The sequence below is a fragment of the Myxine glutinosa genome, chromosome 4 (assembly GCF_964187855.1).
Source record: "Myxine glutinosa chromosome 4, kmMyxGlut1.1, whole genome shotgun sequence".
Taxonomy (NCBI): domain Eukaryota; kingdom Metazoa; phylum Chordata; class Myxini; order Myxiniformes; family Myxinidae; genus Myxine; species Myxine glutinosa.
The window spans coordinates 50,158,592-50,178,905 of NC_136264.1; the positions used below are offsets into that span (position 1 = coordinate 50,158,592).

Genomic DNA, 20,314 nt, shown 5'->3' on the forward strand with positions numbered 1-20,314 from the left:
CTACCTCTGATGTGCAAACATTGTTCTTAGCTTGGAAATGGGGAGGCCGGAAAGAATTCTGCCATATTTGAGTCTGTACTTAATGTATTGTTATGTCAGTGGGGTAGGGATTACGTTAGAACAGGTAGGATGTATAAATTAACATGCTCCGGATATCGGGTAAGAACCATCACCATGTAGTAAGTTTTGTTTAGCCGGTTGTCGTGTAAGAGTGAATAATTGTGGCCATACGAGGATGGCCCTTGTGTTAACTAGTTGTCGGGATTATGTTAATTCCCCTGTTTGTCAAACCTCAGTGATCTATCCTTTATCCTTTTTGGCACCGCACCATAGACACCAGTCAGAATGGCCATTAAACCACACTAAATAACAATAAAAACCACCAGGAAGCCAGGACATTGAGCGCTGCCGCTAATTACACCATTGGGAAGCACACATTGAGGTCGAGCAGGCCGAAGACACGCCCCGAGGAGCCGTGATTGGCCAGGGCAGAGTAAGAAGGCACTCACTGATTGGGGGAGCGAGGGGCGAGCAAGAAGCGGTGCGCTGATTGGTGAAGAGCTGCGCCGGTGGTGTTAGCCTGCGGAGATTGGAAGAGAAGCACCAATGACGTCACGAGACGGTCAATGAAAGAACTCTCGAACCGACATTTTCTCTCTTGCCTTTTGCCCTTGACAACCTCGTTGCTCCCTTGCTTCTCCCTCGCGCTATTGTGCCTGTTCACATTCCGGACCTCGTGAGTGGTTGTGCGTGGGTGACGGGCTCCAGGAAGCGATCGGACCAACCGAGTTGAGAGACATGCAGAGGCAGCAGGAAGAGCCGCGGCCCGAGAACTACGGTTCTCTGCGTGGACGAGAGTGGCTTGCTGCTGAAACACCACGAGGCCGGGGTGAGCGAGCGAGGCGGACTGAGGCCTACTTCCCGCCAAGGCAGGGACCGCGTCTGGATTCCCGTGCAGGAACAGGGGCCTGAGACGGGTCTTGATGAGGTGCCGGGACAGCCGATTGAGCTAAGTACACGATAACCCACACGTATTTTATTTTCCAATTTATTTTCATCCTTCGTCTGTGTGCAAGTCTGGTGTGGGGGACGTCCCGTTTAGGATTAAAGTTGGCGCACATTTTCTTGTTATCGGTATTTTTTCATTTAATAAACCCTTTCGTTATTTTCTGTACATTTATAAATCCGTTTTGTTTGAGTTGTTTTCCGCAGGTTCGGGAACCGCCGGCGGGACCACAGGTAAGCTCTTCAGCTTCCTCCCCTCCCCTTTCTTCCTCCAGCGCATACATATAAAGTCCGCATTTGATCATCGCCTCGGAGTTGAAGCTTGCTTTGGCTATTCGTGATCCCTGTGATGTTCACCTGGGGAATCACACGACAGTATTTAACCCCTTTTGAAACAGACAATGATCAAACTTTAGACAAGACAATTACGAAACAAGAACTGTACCAAAGACACTATCCGGTCACCCAATGGTGCATTTTGTGACTTATAAACCATGTTGAGGTTTGAATGTTGCAGATGAACTGTATTGCTGGTGTTGAAGGTGGTCTGTCAGGACTGAAAGGGGCCCCATTCTTATTTCTTTCTTTTCTTTTCTTCCAATTCTTCATATTTATCTTTTTACTAACAATGATATTAGAAGTAAGGCTTGCTATCATTGCTTCATGTCAATGGATATGAGAAGGTGTCTAGAGATGATATACAAAGGGATCTTTATATCATTGCTTCCGCCACCGAAGGTCAATGAAGGTTATATTTTCACCCCTGTCTGTCTGTCTGTCTGTATGTCTGGCTGTCTGTTTGTCTGTGAGCAGGATATCTCAAAAAAAGGTTCATGCACTCTGTGCACGTTCCGTCATGCCTGCGATAATTTTCTTACTTCTACGATTATAGTTATCGTACATCTGGCAACAATGGTTGTCGGACTCTATGTAATATTGCATCGTCAACTACACCTGTCCTTTAAAAGTGGTTTTCTGTTGTCGCTACTGCAGGCAAAATGATGCAATTAACCACACCCATTTAGGTGTTATTGGCCTTCGGGCAATTGTGGCACCATGACCCAGCTCCCTCACCAGGCTGATTGACAGGCGTTGTCCCACCCACCCCTCTTTCCCTTGCTATTCCTGTGCGTAGTTATGCCTACTTTTTGTGGAATCCTTTCAAGTTGTGAAACTTTTGAGTCGTCATGGACCTTCCCACTATAAAATGCAGTTCATTTGTGTTCAAACCAAGTCCTGAACCTAAACCAATTTTTAGTTATGCTGTCTGAAAAGAAGAAGAAGAAGTTGAGGAAGAACAAGAAGAATTACAAATAGGCTATTTTATGTCTGTCAGTTTTGTAGCTCACCGATGCTGTCCAAACGTTTCATGAGTGTTATTGGATGTGAAATCCCCCACAGATGACTGGTAAGTACTTTATAGGTTTACAAGCTTGTATATTGGAAGATTTCTTTTCAGATTTGTGTTGTCTTAAACCTATGAAGTGGCCTTACCATCCCTACATAGGAGGCCTAGTGACTTCATGTTACCAGACATGTCATGAACTCATTCCAGAGTGCAGGATGTTACCAATGGCATGCAGAATTTCATTTTAAGAATGATATCCTGCACTACACCAGTCTCATGAGTTACTGATATGTCTAGTGCAACAGTTACACCTTTTTACTTGTTCCAAGTGAGGTGATACAAGTTTTAGGAATAACCTGTCAGCCAATGAATTTATTTTTCAGGTTCCCCTTCCCTACAAGTTTGATATCTCAAGTTTGAATTTCATTCAAGCAGGGTATTGTTAAGTCATGTTTTTAAGTATATGACTGGATGTTTAGTAAAGTTTTGTTTCTTTACCAATGTCCATTGTATCTCTCAGGGAGTGTGCCTACAGAAAGCAGAGTGTTTGGGACTTGCACACGCACAGCTCCCTCTTGACTCTTACGTCAAGATGAGCAGCCGCAAGGTTCTTGCTGTCAATCATGGTATGTGTGCACCGTTTATATTTTCCTTAGAAAGCCAACATTTTTTATTTTTTATTTTTTTTTGGTATACAAGATCGAGGCTCGTGAAAGAGCGAACATTAATCACACAGAAAGTGAAACCGACACATAAAACACAAAACAAGGGGAGCGGTAGACAAGATGGGGAGAGAGGGGGAAGGACACAAACACAACATTTGAGAGCAGGGACATCGAGAGAACTGTCGGAGGGAGAGGGTTCGGGGGGGAGGTGGGAGAGGTATAAAACCTATGGACACTGCAAGGACTTTCACGAAAGAAGTTCGAATTTCAAAAACGTGGATCTGGGGTGAATTAGCGGGGGTAGAAAAGATCAAGGTTTTGGATAATATATGAATGAATGAATGAATGATCGTTTTAAGGCCATTTTTCCCCGCTAGAGCAGGGGTTAGCCTTGCGGGCCCCATGACAATCATGGTTCCCTGTTTGAGGCAATGTTTTTATGGCCGGATGCCCTTCCTGACGCCAACCCTTGGTCACGCTCTTACGATGCGCAGGGATACAGTGTGCCTATTCTGAATCGGGGTACACATCGTGATCATTCATCCCAGCAAGCTGGTACTCAATTTGCCGACCTCGGAAGGATGACAGGCTGAGTCAACCCCCCTGGCGTTAATTCAGCGATCGACCGGGATTCAAACCCGGGATCCGAGGATCCCAAGCCGGCACCCTAACCGCTAAGCCAACGCCAGGCTCCAGACCGTTTGGATGGGGGATGGTGGTGAGATGGTGGTGAACAGTAGAGATGGTGGTGAACAGCTTTTTTAAAGACCTGGAGGGAGGAGTGGGATTGAAGGGAGTGGGGGAGTTTGTTCCAGAGGTGGGAGAAAAGGGGAATGAAAGAGTGAAGGTGAGCAGAGAGCTTAGATTTTGGCAGTTTAACCATAAAAGAGTTGCTGGCAGATCTTGTGCGACCTGTAGGAATATTTGGGGGACAGAGCACAGAGAGAGCTGGGGGAGCAAGGCCGGAGAGGAGTCGGTAGAAGACAGAAAGACCAACCTGCCTGCGGTGAGTGAGTGAAAGCTCCTCAGAGTTAGCTTCATCGCAGGAGATTCCAATGATTCTGACAGCTTTGGTTTCAACAGCGTAAAGCCGAGCTAGGTGTGAGGCAGGAGCACTGGCCCAGAGGGAGGAACAGTATTCCATTGAGCTGCGGATGAAAGCCTTGTATGTGGTGAGGAGCTCAGGTGTGCCAAGGAAGGACTTCGCACTACGGAGGATGCCCAGTCGGCGACTGGCTTTGTAGGCCAGCTTGGAAATGTGGTTTTCCCAAGAAAGATCATGGCAGGTAGTGAGACCCAAAAGCTTGAGCGACAGAACTTCTTGGAGAGGATTGTTGAGAAAGTAGATGGGAGGGTTTTCCAGTCGGTCTTTTCGGAGAGACAGAGTAAGAGTGTGAGATTTGTCAGGATTGAAAGACATGTTCCACTTGTTTGACCAGTCTGTGATTTTATCCAGGTCTGCAGAGAGTGAGGAGGCTGCAAACTGCCGATCTGAGGGATGAGGAATGGAGCGGCAGAGAGTGGAGTCATCAGCAAAGAGATAGAGAGGATTTTCCAGAGTCGGAGAGATCATTGATGAAGACCAGAAAAAGCACAGGGCCCAGAACACTACCTTGGGGAACTCCAGCCAGAACAGGAAGGGGAGATGAGAGAAATCCATTCAGGGCCACACATTCACTACGACCAGAGAGGAAGTCCGCAAGCCATGTGTGGAGATTTCCATTGATACCATAGGAGGAGAGTTTGGTGAGCAGAGCTGGGTGCCAGACCGTATCGAAGGCACGTGATATGTCAAGGGAGACAGCTCTGATTTCCTGTTTGGCATTGAGGACCTCCATCCATTGTTGAGACAGCAGAAGCAACATGTCCAGAGTAGAATGACCTGGTCTGAATCCAAATTGATGATCGGAGATCTAGCCATTGGAGAAGAGGTAGGATTTGATATCCGAAGCAATGATGGATTCCATGACTTTGCTGATAATTGGGAGCAGGCTGATTGGTCTGTGGTTGCAAGGATCTGTTTTTGCACCTTTTTTTGTGTAAAGCGGTAATGTTTGCTGATTTCCAAGATGCTGGCAGATGCAGAATTTCCAAGATGCTGGCTGGCAGGTGCTGGTTTGTAAGATTCATCCAAATTTTCACAAAGCCTTCCAATGTCTAAGGTTTTTGGTCTTGTAAGCATTGTCTCGTTCATGGTTTCTTCTTTTTTATTTATAAATAGAGACATCATACAGGCATGAGGATAAATGAAAATGAAAAAACAAACAATGCAAGTCAAACAAAACATGACAAAAGCAGGAAATGACATGTATGTAAGAAGCTTCTGGAACTGCTGTCTCTTTCTTTCAATGGGATCAAACAAAATGAGACACAGGATGTGAAGATACCTATGTGAAGATGAGACAAGATAAAAAGCCAGATTCTCTCTGTCCTGGGTGCAAAAAGATAGCTGGGTACAAAAGGTTAACTTTTTTGAATAACTACTAACTTTCAAAAAAAACGATGACTTTTTTTTTGTTTGAAGTCCATTTATCTTGAATTCTAAAGTCCAGGAAATTACCAGCTGACATTGAATCTTGACAAATGTACAGTGCATTCAGAAAGTATTCAGACCCCTTCACTTTTTTCACAGTTTGTTATTTTGCAGCCTTATGCTGAAATCGTTTAAATTCATTTTTTCCCTCATTTTATGCTTTCTACACTCTTTCTTCAAATTCTACACTCAATACCCCATAATGACAAAGAGAAAACAGGATTTTAGAAAGTTTTGCAAATTTATTAAAAAGAAAAAACTGAAATATCACATTGACATAAGTATTCAGACCCTTAACTCTGTACTTAGTTGAAGCACCTTTGGCAACGATTACAGCCTCGAGTCTTCTTGGGTATGACATGACAAGCTTTGCACACCTGGATTTGGGGATTTTCTGCCATTCTCTGCAGATCTTCTCAAGCTCTGTCAGGTTGGATGGGGACCGTCGGTGGACAGCCATTTTCAGGCCTCTCCAGAAATGTTCGATTGGGTTCAGGTCAGGGCTCTGGCTGGGCCACGCAAGTACCTTCACAGAGTTTTCCCGAAGCCACTCCTGTGTTGTCTTGGCTGTGTGCTTAGGGTCATTGTCCTGATGGAAGGTGAACCTTCGGCCCAGTCTGAAGTCCTGAGCGCTCTGTTTCAGGTTTTCATTAAGGATATCTAGGTACTTTGCTCCGTTCATTGTTCCCTCAACCCTGACCAGTCCCCCAGTCCCTGCTGCTGAAAAACACACCCACAGCATGATGCTGCCACCAGCATGCTTCACCGTTTGGATGGTATTGGGCAGGTAATGAGCGGTGCCTGGTTTCCTTCAGACATGATGCTTAGAATTGAGGCCAAACAATTCAATCTTTGATTCATCAGATCACAGAATCTTGTTTCTCACAGTCTGAGAGTCCTTTAGGTGCTTTTTTGCAAACTTCAAGCGGGCATTCATGTGTATTTCACTGAGGAGACGCTTCCGTCTGGCCACTCTGCCATGAAGCCCAGATCGGTGGAGTGTTGCAGTGATGGTTGTCCTTCTGGAAGTTTCTCCCATCTTCACACAGGATCTCTGGAGCTCAGCCAGAGTGACCATCGGGTTCTTGGTCACCTCTCTTACCAAGGCCCTTCTCCCCCGATTGCTCAGTTTGGCCGGGGCGGCCAGCTCCGCTAAGCCAACACCAGGCTATAATCATTATGATGTTTCTGGTCGTCAAAAACATCTAGCCTATTGAAGGTTATATGATTTATTGCAGCAAGAATTCTTTGACAAACAAGCCTTTTATGAATGACATCCTGCACTGTCTGTGTGCACATCTTAAATAATTATATGCTGAACTTTGATGCCAATGGGACTTGTGCACAAAGCTGGAAAATACATTAAACTAAAGTTTGCTGTCACATTTCTGTAATATATCTACAAGTTTAGAGTATAACAAGTTGTGGTCCTATTTTCAGCACCGTTGTACCTTAGACTTGCGTGAATGATGACACCAAAAAATACTGAGGATAAACCCTGTGCTGTCTTCAAACATTGCAATTGCTATGACAATGTAGGCCAGATATCAAACCCATTGATTAAGTACAAGAACTGGCCTTGTGGCTTTCAATGTTGTTTAAAATTGTGTGTTTATTAATTTTTATAATCCTCATTATTAACTGCTTTTGGCCCATTACCTTTGGCAGTGTTTGAGATACTCCTGAAGTTTTTGGAATTTCGAGATTGGAAAGAAGCCTTCTTCAGAATATTGCCTGATCGCAAGAACCCCGTTGCGATTTCCCTGAAGCCTGCACTGCCAGGCTGTATATCTGATGAATCACAGGTTGTGAAAGAGGGAGAGGACAACCCTCAACAAAAGAGTTGTGAGGACGTATCAAATTCTGTTGCAATAAGTTGACAACATGAAAAAGGATGTATTATTGATTCTTTGAGTTTAGAATATACCGGTTTGGTGTTGCCAAGGTGTAATTAATATGGTCTTGTTCAAAGTTGTCCAATGTAACAGGTTCAAATTGTTTTAATGGACTCCACGAGATAAAATAATAGACATGGTCGAAGAGTTTGCTTTTACGCTGCATTTCTACCTGTATCTCTCTTCTACTCCCATGTTCTTTTTTGTAACTGCATTTATTTAACTTGGTATACTCAGTGCCTTACCGTCCAAAATAGTGTAATTACAAGACCATTACCTTTTTGGTCTTTTGGAGCTGTGTGACACCTGAAGATATTGACAGATGTCTAGCATGAGCCTTCTTTTCGAAATCTCACACCTCGATCCACAGTGCCAAAATACATAAGAAAGTGAAGGTGTTTCCATACTAAGGGACAAGTTACAATTGTAGCTTCAATCAGCTGGCACAGGCTACCGAGAACTGTTACCCCAAACAGATCTGAGGTTAGCTGAGCATGTATTTAGAGGTTTTCATTTTGTGTTGTATTATTTATTTATTTTATTTCCAGGGGTTTTCTTTTCTTTTTTTGCTAGAGCTATCTAAGGCTCATGGAGGACTGTGTGTGTGTGTGTGTGTGTGTGTGTGTGTGTGTGTGTGTGTGTGTGTGTGTGTGTGTGTGTGTGTGTGTGTGTGTGTGTGTGTGTGTGTACATGTGTGTGTACATGTGTGTGTACATGTGTGTGTATACATGTGTGTGTGTGTATACATGTGTGTGTGTGTGTGTGTGTGTGTGTATACGTGTGTGTGTGTATACAGTCATGCGAAAAAGTAAGTACACCCCATGTAAAGTTTTGACTTTTTCAATATATTTCAACATACAGCCATTTGATCTTCATTTCAACAATATTGATAGATAAAGGTGATATAATATAACAAATATCATGAAACGTTTACATTTTGTAGTCCATTGTATAATTTAAACAAACATAAATGCAAATTTTGCATGTGGAAAAAGTAAGTACACCTTTGGCTCTAATAGGTGGTATTGCCCCCTTTGGCAGAAACAACCTCAAGTAGGCGTTTCTTATAACTGTTTACCAGTCTCTGACATCGACTGGGAGAAATTTTTGCCCACTCCTCCATGTAGAATTCTTTCAGCTGTGCGATGTTTGAGGGGTTTCTTGCATGCACAGCTCGTTTCAAATCCCCCCACAACATCTCGATGGGATTTAGATCCGGGCTTTGACTTGGCCATTCCAGAACCCTCCATTTCTTTCTTTTCAGCCATTCCTTGGTGGATTTACTGGTATGTTTAGGGTCATTGTCATGTTGCAAAGTCTACCTTTGGTTGAGCTTCAACTTTCCAACAGATGGCCTCACATTATCCTCAAGCACCCTCTGGTACAATGAAGAATTCATAGTGGATTCTATGACGGTGAGCTGCCCAGGCCCCGATGCAGCAAAGCTGCCCCAAACCATAATATTTCCACCACCATGCTTTACACTTGGTATCAGGTTCTTGTGGTCAAATGCTGTCTTTGGTTTTCGCCAAACATGTCTTCTGGTACTGTGGTCAAATAGCTCCACCTTTGACTCATCTGTCCAGAGCACATTGTTCCAGAAGTGCTGGTCTTTGCCTACGTGTTCATTGGCAAACTTTAGTCTTGCCCTGATGTTCTTTCTGGACAGCAAAGGTTTCCTCCTGGCACACCTCCCATGGAGATCAAATTTGTGCAGCCTCTTTCTAATGGTAGACTCGTGCACTTTGACATCACCAGTGGTAAGGGCTACCTGTAGGTCCCGTGATGACATTCTGGGGTTCTTAGAGACTTCTTTCAGCATCTTGCAGCATCTTGCTGAACTTGCTGGGGTGGCCTGGCCTGAACAAGTTGGCAGTTGTTTGGAATCTTCTCCACTTGTAGATGATCTTCCAGACAGTCGAATGATTGATTTAAAATTGTTTGGAGATCTTTTTAAATCCCTTCCCAGACTCGTAGGCATCTATAACCTTCTTTCTGAAGGCCTCAGAGAGCTCTTTTGATTGAGGCATGGTGACGCTGCACACTTCAACAACAAAGAGCAAACCAAACGAAATGTCTAAGGTTTAAATAAGACAGGTTCCTCCAAGATCCTCTCTAACGATGTTCTCATCATTTGCACCTGAGCTGGTGCACCTGATTCTAATTTTAGGTATTTGAAGTAGTGGTAAATGTTGGGGTGTACTTACTTTTTCCACGTGCGAAATTTGCATTTATGTTTATTTAAATTATACAATGGGCTACAAAATGTAAATGTTTCATGATATTTGTTATATTACATCACCTTTATCTGTCAATATTGTTGAAATGAAGATCAAATAGCTGTATGTTGAAATATGTTGAAAAAGTCAAAACTTCACATGGGGTGTACTTACTTTATCACGTGACTGTATATATATATACACACATACATATTGAATGTAGGACAAGGAAATTAGCAAGTATTCTTGTCATAGGCATTATCAGAACATTAAGAGACGGTGGACAAATCACCACATTGGACTTGAATCTAGCCTCCGAATACTGCACCATGAGCTATGTGTTCAGATGGGAACAGCAAAGAGGCCATTTTGTTTATTGATGTTTTGTCTGATTAATATGGTTCAAATTTGTTAGGGGTGCAGTCACCTGAACACTTACATGCTATTACAGGTTTGTAAAATACAACTGGTTAAGGCCTGCTGTGTTATTTAAATTTTAACACAAACCTATGTCTTTGTCTGTGCTTTTTAAAATCAAAAACAGGCACCTGGTCGCTAGTGGGGGCCCAGGTATGGTGAGGAAGGAACAGATGATTATAAAAGTGATGTTGTGGATAGAATTGATAAAGACAAGGAAAAATAGTGTGGTCTTCATATGGGCAGAAATAAGGAGGGGGTAGACAGTGACAAAAACAAAGAGTGCATTGATGCTGACGACAATGCTGATAATGTGGAACTGAAAGATTAGGAAATCCCTGCAGAGATGTCTGAAACAGATGTAAAAGAGCATTCGCGGAAACGAACAAAAACTGTGAGTAACAACCAAGCAATGAAGCGGATGATTTTTGAAAAGCCTCAACAGTAGATAGACATAGTTGTACAAGATGCATTGCACAGTGGATATCGTAGGCGGCAGGGTTGGGCAACCAATTATTTTTTTTGGCCATGGATGTGGCCAGTCAATCACAGAAATGGCCACACTATGAATGAAACAGAACATTTTCGCTAAATAAATTTCAGGATTCTAATGACAGTCAAAGTCAATCATAAACACAACGCAAAAGTACAAAAAAAATACGTTTTCAAAATTACAAAAGCATAAAATTTCAATGAGAGATTTGGCATTCTTTTCTTCTCACCAATTCAAGAAACTGTGGCTCAAAATTCAAACACAACGCACATCCTACTTCTGCTTCCAGATTCATATCAACGAGGTGAGATCATTTCTTCAACTTCATCTGTGTCACAGAAGGAAACATTGACTCGCACAGCCACGTAGACCCAAACATCTCGAGAACAATTTGGCAACTACGGCTATTAGGTAAGGATACTGTTCATCTTCCAAGAGGTTTTTCCACATTTCAGCCGGAGATTAATTTCGAATTTGCGGATGTAACTGCTACTCTGTAGAAACAGCATGTCAGTCTCGAACTCTCGCTTGTTCACGCTAATTAAATTTCCAAGTTCTTCGGATGACTTTTCAATAATGAAACTAAACGGATCTTTCAAGAACTCAAATGTCAGGCTGAACCCGTTGAAATCAGTGAAGTGCAGTTCAAATTTTTGCGTCAAATTCCTGAGCCAATCTACATGTTGCTGCAACTTCTCCAGTTCAAAATCGATCTCTTCATTCTTTTCCAGGTATGGAAAGTGGATAAAATCCTGTTTCTGGAGTTATACCAGCAGCAGATTGTTTTGATTTACACTCTCCAATGAATTGAACTTGATCGCAAATGAGTTTTCCTTTTCCCTGCAGCTTCTTGTTCAGCTCATTCAAGTGACCCATTATGTCAGTCAAAAACCACATTGCGTTGCCATCCTTCATTCACTCTCAATACCTGAAAACTTTTCAGCCTGCCCTTTTCCCACCAGAAACTCGTGAATTTGCGGATACAAGACAATGATCCGCTCCAGAACTCAGCCATCTAACATTCGCATAGTAAACGATGTCATCAGAATCGCAGTCATAAATTCCTTGAGTGATTCTACGAACTGCAGATGAAAAAGAGCGCTGTTGCTGCGCAGGTAATTCACAATTTTAATTACTGTGTTCATAAAGTCGAGCAACGTTTCATTTCCCACCATTTGTGCGCAGAGACTTTTCTGGTGAAATGCTGTGGAAGGACAGCAGTGTCTCCCCTATCAGCCATCACCCTAGCCAACAATACCCATGCTCACCTCACAACCCCTCACATTCCCCCATCAACCATCACCCTAGCTAACAATACCCATGACCACACCACACCCCTCACCCCACTCCTCAGGGTACCTAAATACCTGCACGCCACCAACACTAAAAACAACACTGCCAAGATCTTTCAAGTACTTTCAAGAAGTTCAACAAACCCCGAGTTTTTTATCGGTCATTGTTGGCGCCCCAACTGTCTGTTGTGACTGAAACCAATTTGGTCAAATCCAGGCCAATTTTTGTTTGCTACCTCCAGGAAAGTGTTAAGCAAATTAGTCCCACATGTTTGTCATCTCAGAGCACAAATCACCAACATTTCTTCACATATTGTGATGTCGCTTGACATATCAAATCCATAAAACAAGCTGCGCAGTGTCGCTGATATCGGTTGATTCGTCCAACGCTAACGAATAACAGATGCTGTCAATTGATTACGCAACTGATTTCCCAAATTTACAGCCAAATACTGAATTCTTCAAACACTCGTTCTTTTTATGCCTCTGCCCCCAAAGAAGACCCGGAGGTATCATGTTTTCTGGTACGGACGGACAGGCTAAACCTCGTTTTTCTCAGCAACCACATGTCCGATTGAGACGAAACTTTCAGGGTAGGAGTGACGCCCATGCAAAATGTTTTTATGATAATTGTGACATCATAGGTCTCGTGGTGTGGCAGCCATCTTGGATTAAACGCAAATAATTAAAAAAATTATTTCTCAGAAACTGCTGAATGGGAAAAACTTGAAACTTGGCACATTGTCAAGTACTCCCAATGATGGGAAACAAAAGCATGATAATGATGACAGGTGAAGTGGTATACCACCCAAAAATGTTTTAATCCAATTCCTCATCCTAAAAATCTGAAATTGCATGCACATGATCTATGACTCATTGGTATTGAAATATTGAATTTGTGACAACATAGGTCAAGTGGTTTGGCAGCCATATTGGATTTAACCTAAAACCCTTTAAAAAAACTTCTCCCAAACCACCAAATTGATTGACTCGAAACTTTGTGTGTCATTGACTAGGCATGGCGATTAAAAGATGATCATGAAAACATCATTGGTCACATGGTTTGACAGCCATAGGAAAATATTAAATAATTATATCTCTGAAACTGCTTACCCTATCGATGCGAAATTTTAGAAATATCTAACACCATTGTTGCATATAGCTTGAAAATGATGATGATGAAAATGATGATGTCGTAGGTCACGTGGTTTGGCAGCCATCTTGGATAGAAAAGCGAACCTTATCCGATCAACACGAAACTTCACAAACGTTGTCCCCTACCCATACATATGCAGAGTGTACATTTTTTTTAAAGGACATAAGTCACGTGGCATGGCAGCCATATCACCTTGAAAGCCAATATTTTTTTCAATTTGATGAAAATGTGATACTTGAAAACAGCTGATGGGATTGAAATCAAACTTGTTTATTTTTAGGACAATGAACGAGGAGGGCATATACCCGTTGTGGGCCTATGTGGAGGCATATTGGCGACACAGTCGCATTGCTCTAGTTTTTTTTCTCCAATTTAGTTGAAGGTTTTGCACTTTCTGCATGATGCTAGCTTTCACTTTTGGAACATAGTCCTGCAACAAAATTTCCATTACTGAGATAATGATTTCTTTCACCAATTCTGCATCTGCAAATAGTTTCCTTTTTAGCCAGGATTTTTTTTAGCCAGTAAAACCTTGTAATCCGGCTAATAAACACACTATCGATGATTCTACAAGTTGGCCACACATTTTTGTGAAATTGCCACACATGGTCATTGGCAAATGGGTTGCCCACACATGTTTTAGGGAGATGGTAGCTTCTCCCTGTCTCCCACTAAGAACAGTCATTGCTGAGGGTAGCTCCTCATTTGCAGTCAATGACGAACAAAATCAGGTTGAGAGCAACGATAGAAGATCCAAAAGGATCAAACGTCGAATTGACTGTGACATAGCGATTCACTCTGGTTCGTCAAACTTAAACTCTTAAGCTTGAACAAGAGATCGCAGGTTATTACAGCTTGCCAGCAAATTGAAAGCTCGGAAAGAAAAACCAACAGGAAGAACATGACGAGGAAGGATCGAAATCTCTTGGATTAATGTTGGACAAAGACAGACCCGGCTCATGTTAACCCATCCAGATGCACTCCGGCTTTCATCAGTGGCAGGCCCATGAAAGTACTCCTTATAAAAGTGCTTGTTCAGCTTTACCAAACATTTGACATTACACAACAGAATGCTTTGTATAAAGTCATCAATTATTTTTCTATCTTTATTGTCATTTTTGTTCTTGCAAACTATGTACGTTTTGAAGTGCAAGTATGCACATTGCTGTTAGATTTTAACACATTGTTTGTGCCTTTGTTCTGCAGTTTATGGCCTCGAAAAATGGTGCATTAAACATTGTTTTTTTTAAATCTTGGATTTCTGGTGTGTCAATGTTTCGAGGCTAACCTGACTTTTTTTGGTGATCGAAGATATCCTTCATCAATCAGGCCCTTAGGTTTCTGCCACAATTGACATGAGTGTTTGCATTTACTTAACTGCAGTTGACTCTCCAGTTCGAATATAAACCCTCAAATTAACTATCGAATTATTTCCTTTTTTGAGTTTCAGCCATTGCTTCTCCTGTGTAGTCCTTGTCCATTCGCTTATGCTTCCAGTAACTCGAAAACACGAATTTTTTATTATTATTATTATGGTGTATGGCAATGGGGAAAACAAACCTGTGGAGAAGAGCCAAGATTTACGTATGCACTACATTTCCTTCCCATCTGTGTTGATAGATCAAAATTTTTGCTCACCATTTCCATACAATACGGTCTGGTTATTTTGTCGTGAGGCTTTTTGGTACCGGTATATATTTTTTTGAGAAATTTTGGATATAAAATAAGTGCTTTTGGGGAAGGTGGCTCCAGTGGATGCAATGTTTCAATAAAAACTGGTGTAAATAATGACGTCACAGCAGTTTCATGGTTACCATTGATTAAGAAGTATCAGCATATTTGATAATGCTACAATTAGGAGTTCAACTGCAGCAGTCACCTGTATGTATGGATGGATACCTGTATACAAGGAAACAAAATGGGGAAGACAGCATAACGTTGTAGCGCCCCTCGACTCAAAACTCTGACACGTGACACCATGTGATGTTATGAAAGTTCACCCGTTGTGATGTATCTGTAGACCAGGCATGGCATCCTCCACACCTCCATTTCAATGACCTACCAATCAATTACAAATCAAATCAAATTTCAAAGAATAAAAAATGTTTTTTTTTCAAATCAAATTCACATAGAAATTACAAATCGATGTGCATCTTATTTGGATTGCTGGGTCGTGCTCGAGGGGTACGCACACACCTCTCTCTAAGCTGTCGTGCTTGGGTTCGAATCCCGACTCAGTTATAGACAGTCCTCCCAGTGCTTCGTAGGCAGGGCGACTCATCAATGTGTGTATACCGACCCTCGGATGGACGTTAAACTGCGTCCCGTCCCGTCTACCGCCATTAGTCTGTGGACGAAGATCCAACGGTGTCCGAGAAGAGGAGGCGAGCTATCGCCAGCACCTTGAACAAATTCTTGTTATTACTACTGGGAAGCAATGTTGCCACTCGGGTTTTTCGAATTTCACCAATCGGGTGCCTAAATTTCACCAACAAATGAAGTAGATTTCACCAAATGCCAAGTTTTCATTGGATATCGACTGCTGAATGATAACAAACTTGTAAATATTGTTTACGATACAAACTTTATTGACAAATGAACTGTCGAACAAACTTTTTTTTAACGAAAAGAGTTGCGTAAACTTCGCTAAACGGCCTCATCATTTGCCGTGGTCTGACGTCACCGGCCCTTCCCTCCAATCAGTGCGCAGCTTGTTGGTAGGTCTTTTTCGCCCTCTGCACCGATTGGCCGAATGTTTGCACCTCCCTCACTGATTGTCCGAGGTGTCATTCGTCGCACTTCGATTGTCGGTGGCCAATCAGTGTGGCCCGCTTCTTGTACGCCCCTCCCCCTTGTCAATCAAAGGTCCTCCTGGGCGCGGCTATTGCTGGCCTTGCACGATGTCCACTGCTTCGCCGATGACATCCAGCTTTTCATCTCCACCAAGTCCGTCTCCACCGACACCCACTCTATCCTGACAAACTGCATCACTGAAATAAAATCCTGGCTTCAAATCAACTTCCTCAAGCTTAACTGTGATAAATCTGAAATAATCATCATTGGCCCAAAAACGCTCACAAAATCCACCCATAACTTTGCCCTCAACATCGACGGTATCCCAGTATCCACCTCCCCTCACATCCGGAATCTTGGCGTCATCTTTGACCAAACCCTTTCCTTCGACAAATACACTAAACAGATCACAAAGTCAGCCTTCTTTCACCTGAAAAACATTGCCCGTCTCCGCTCATCCCTCTCCTCCACGGCTGCAGAAACCCTCATCCACGCCTTCATCACCTCCCGTCTGGACTACTGCAATAGCCTCCTCTATGGTTCACCCTAAAAAATCACCAATAAACTCCAATACATTCAGAACTCCGCTGCCCGTCTACTCACCCATTCCCGGACCCGTGACCACATCACCCCCGTCCTTTACAAGCTTCACTGGCTCCCCATCCCCCAGAGAATCCAGTACAAAATTCTCCTCTTGACATACAAAGCCCTCCATAACCTGGCCCCATCCTACCTGGCTGACCTCCTCTCCAGACACACTCCCACCCGCAACCTCCGCTCTGCTGGTACCAACCTCCTGACCCCCTCCATCCGGACCAAATTCAGATCCTGGGGGGACAGGGCCTTCTCCATCGCTGCTCCCACCCTCTGGAACTCACTACCTCACACCATCAGAGACTCCTCCTCACTCACCACATTCAAAACATCACTAAAGACCCACCTGTTCAACGCTGCATTCAACATTCAACCCACAGCATTTAACCCCTGACTATCTCTTCTCCTTCTCCCTCCTTTTGCTTTAAATATTTCCCTATTGATTCTTGTCTTGTCTTTTTGATTCTTGTCTTATATATATGCCGTATATCGCTGCTGTTTGTTTTCTTGATTCTTGTCTTTTTGCAATTGTTGTTTTCATGTATTGTTATGCATTATGTTTTCCACTCTGTCAAAGCGCCTTTGGGCTTCTGGAAAAGCGCTATACAAAATAAATGAATTATTATTATTATTATTATTATGTTTGCCTGTCTACATCTGGTGGCATGCCTGTCTGCCTGCCTGTCTGTCTGCCTGTAGTCATGGTGTTGTACTGGTGATGTGGCTGACTGCGGCCCCATCGGCGGTGCCCCGAACTGGCTTCCTGTTGGTTCTTAACTACTTAACATGCCCCGCCCCCTCGTATTGTTGATATTTCACCAGATTTCGACCAATTTCGATTGCTTCCACCAGATCACCAGACTCGGTACGATTTCACCCAATTGGGTGAAATTTCACCAAGAGTAGCAACAAAGCTGGGAAGGCAATAAACCAGCTAACATAACCTTTACCAATAAATCTGCTTCTCCTTCTTTTCTGTTTGCTTATTTAACTTATGTATTTTTGTCTTTTTTGTCTTTGTTTTACCTACTATGTCAAAGCGTCTTTGGGTTTCTTGAAAAGCGCTACACAAAATAAATGTATTATTATTATTATTATTATTATTAAACTGGTTCGGCAGCATCGACTGATCGATTGATGTGTATACGCAACACATCAGAATCAGAAAATTGTAATCATGGCGGTGTAACTGGCGGTATTCGTTTAAAGGGTTTACGATTTTATCTTATTTACTCAATTTTTTGATAAATAATGTTCGTTGCGTGTAAAGGTAACAGAACAATTGGATGTGGTGTGTTAGGAAATAAAATTATTAAACTCTACAAAATAGTGAGTAGAGTACAGGAGTTCTATCTTAATTTAGATTTGAGTTGCTTGGCCGTGTGTTCAGCCTTCAGCGGCTGCGCTCCAGCGAAATGTCGAAAATGGACGGACAGGTAATTACACGAGTCTTTTACACAGTTTAATTACCACAATAGGCAGTTGTTGCATTCGAATCGATGCTGCTTTGAGCATTTTTCGTGGTGCGAAGCATGTCGTGGAGATCAACGCGATTATGAATATGATATGATTGCTATAACATGGAGTTGGACTTTAGTTTCTGAATTCTTGAACCTTGAGATCATCCCTGTAGCCCATGAGCTAGAGGGGCCCACCTAGCGGCTAGCACCCCCCCCCCCTAGCACCCCCCCATCCCTAGCACCCCCACTCTCCCCAATCAACGAAACTGTATTTTTTTGAAACTTTGAAATCTACTGTTTGAGAAATTATATGTTAACATGCGATAAATTGGGACTCAGTATGGATTTTGAGAGACTGAAAGTTGCTATTTCCTCTGTTATGATGGTATATTGGTTATACTGTTATGTATATATTGTTATAATTATATTGTTATGATGGTATATTGGTTATATTGGATGTTATGATGGTTATACACGATGGTATACATAAGCAGAAGATTTTGTTTTTTAATCCAACCAAAGATGGCTGACTGGCGGCCTTTAACTACAGTGCATCCAGAAAGTATTCAGACCCCTTCACTTTTTTCACATTTTGTTATGTTGCATCCTTATGCTGAAATCGTTTAAATTCATTTTTTCCCTCATCAATCTACACTCAATACCCCATAATGACAAAGAGAAAACAGGATTTTAGAAAGTTTTGCAAATTTATTAAAAAGAAAAAACTGAAATATCACATTTACTTAAGTATTCATACCCTTTGCTATGACACTTGAAATTTAGCTCAGGTGCCTCCCATTTCTCTTGATCATCTTTGAGATGTTTCTGCACCTTGATTGGAGTCCACCTGTGGTAAATTAAATTGATTCGACATGATTTGGAAAGGCACACACCTGGCTATATAAGGTCTCACAGCTGACAATGCGTATCAGAGCAAAAACCAAGCGATGAGGTCGAAGGAACTACCTGCAGAGCTCAGACAGGATTGTGTCGAGGCACAGATCTGGGGAAGCCTACAAAAAATCTCTGCTGCATTGAAGGTTCCCAAGAGCACAGTGGCCTCCATAATTCTTAAATGGAAGAAGCTTGGAACAACCAGGACTCTTCCTAGAGCTGGCCGCCCGGCCAAACTGAGCAATCGGGGGGAGATGGGCCTTGGTAAGAAAAGTGACCAAGAACCCGATGGTCACTCTGGCTCTAGAGATCCTGTATGGAGATGGGAGAAACTTCCAGAAGGACAACCATCACTGCAACACTCCACCAATCTCGGCTTTATGGCAGGGTGGCCAGACGGAAGCCTCTCCTCGGTGAAAGACACATGAAAGCCCACTTGGAGTTTGCAAAAAAGCACTTGAAGGACTCTCAGACTGTGAGAAACAAGATTCTCTGGTCTGATGAAACCAAGATTGAACTGTTTGGCTTCCGTCTGGCCACTCTTGGTAGAAAAGTGGTACATTGGTTAATGTTATACTGTTATGTATATATTGTTATATTGTTATGATGGTATATTGGCAATATACCATCATAACAATATAACAATATATACATACCAGTATAACCAATATACCATCATAACAGAGGAAATAGCAACTTTCAGTCTCTCAAAATCCATACTGAGTCCCAATTTATCGCATGTTAACATATAATTTCTCAAACAGTACATTTCAAAGTTTCAAAAAAATATAGTTTCGTTGATTGGTGGGGGGGGGGGGGGGAGGGGTGCTCGGTGGGCCCCTCTTGCTCATGGACTACTGCGATGGCGCGAGTTTGACGATCACATCTCGGTTAAATGCGCTGCTTTGGACCAAACTTTCACAAAATATTCAAAATATTTTTCAAAATATTGCCATATTCCATATGATACTACAGTACTGTTATTAGTATTAAATACTAAATGCATTGTTGCAATGTGATTATTTTTGTTAGTTATGTTGTAATTGGAATGCCATGCCGTGGAAGGACCTCTTTAGCTGCTCTATACACCTTAACATGGCGTGCGTTTAAAACATGGGGATTCTTCTGGATTCTTTGTACTTACTTAGCCTAATTAACTCAGGAGATTATGACGATTATTTTGTTGTCACATTCCACATCAGAAAGCTCTAGTAGAACTTCACAACAAGACCGATAGTCCAACAACGGTGGCCGGGCTTGGATCTGCTAAGTGGAGGATGTGCTGTCCCCCTGTCATGTGACCAGATCCTCAGCCCTGATTGGTGGACGTTTGTGAGGGACATACACACATACACTAAACAGACAGATGAACACTATTCCAGACTGCATTACCCTGTGGGCTATGCTGGAAAAACATGGCTGCCGAACCACGTGACCAATGACGTCATGAATTTTCTTTTCTGACCAATTCATCTCTGGATCACGCTCACTAAATTTCATACTGATCAATCAACCGTTGTACTTGTCGATTTAAGACGTCATCATGAAGG

At 42.5% G+C, this 20,314-nt stretch overlaps 1 protein-coding gene across 5 annotated transcripts in view; it reads left to right on the forward strand.

The window, feature by feature from the left end:
* The window catches only part of ADH5 (alcohol dehydrogenase 5 (class III), chi polypeptide), a 100,578-nt gene that overhangs the window by 51,354 nt on the left and 28,910 nt on the right, over window positions 1-20,314 (forward strand). For 3 of the 5 annotated variants that reach the window (XM_068101078.2, XM_078775668.1, XM_078775667.1), the window contains 2 exons: window positions 2,874-2,979; window positions 7,220-7,356. In XM_068101078.2, coding sequence (XP_067957179.2) covers window positions 2,874-2,979; window positions 7,220-7,356 — 243 coding nt within the window. Of the gene's footprint in view, window positions 1-1,108; window positions 1,240-2,873; window positions 2,980-7,219; window positions 7,357-17,617; window positions 17,847-20,314 lie in introns of those variants that run through there. The other 2 variants (XM_078775669.1, XM_068101079.2) reach the window with 2 other exon arrangements.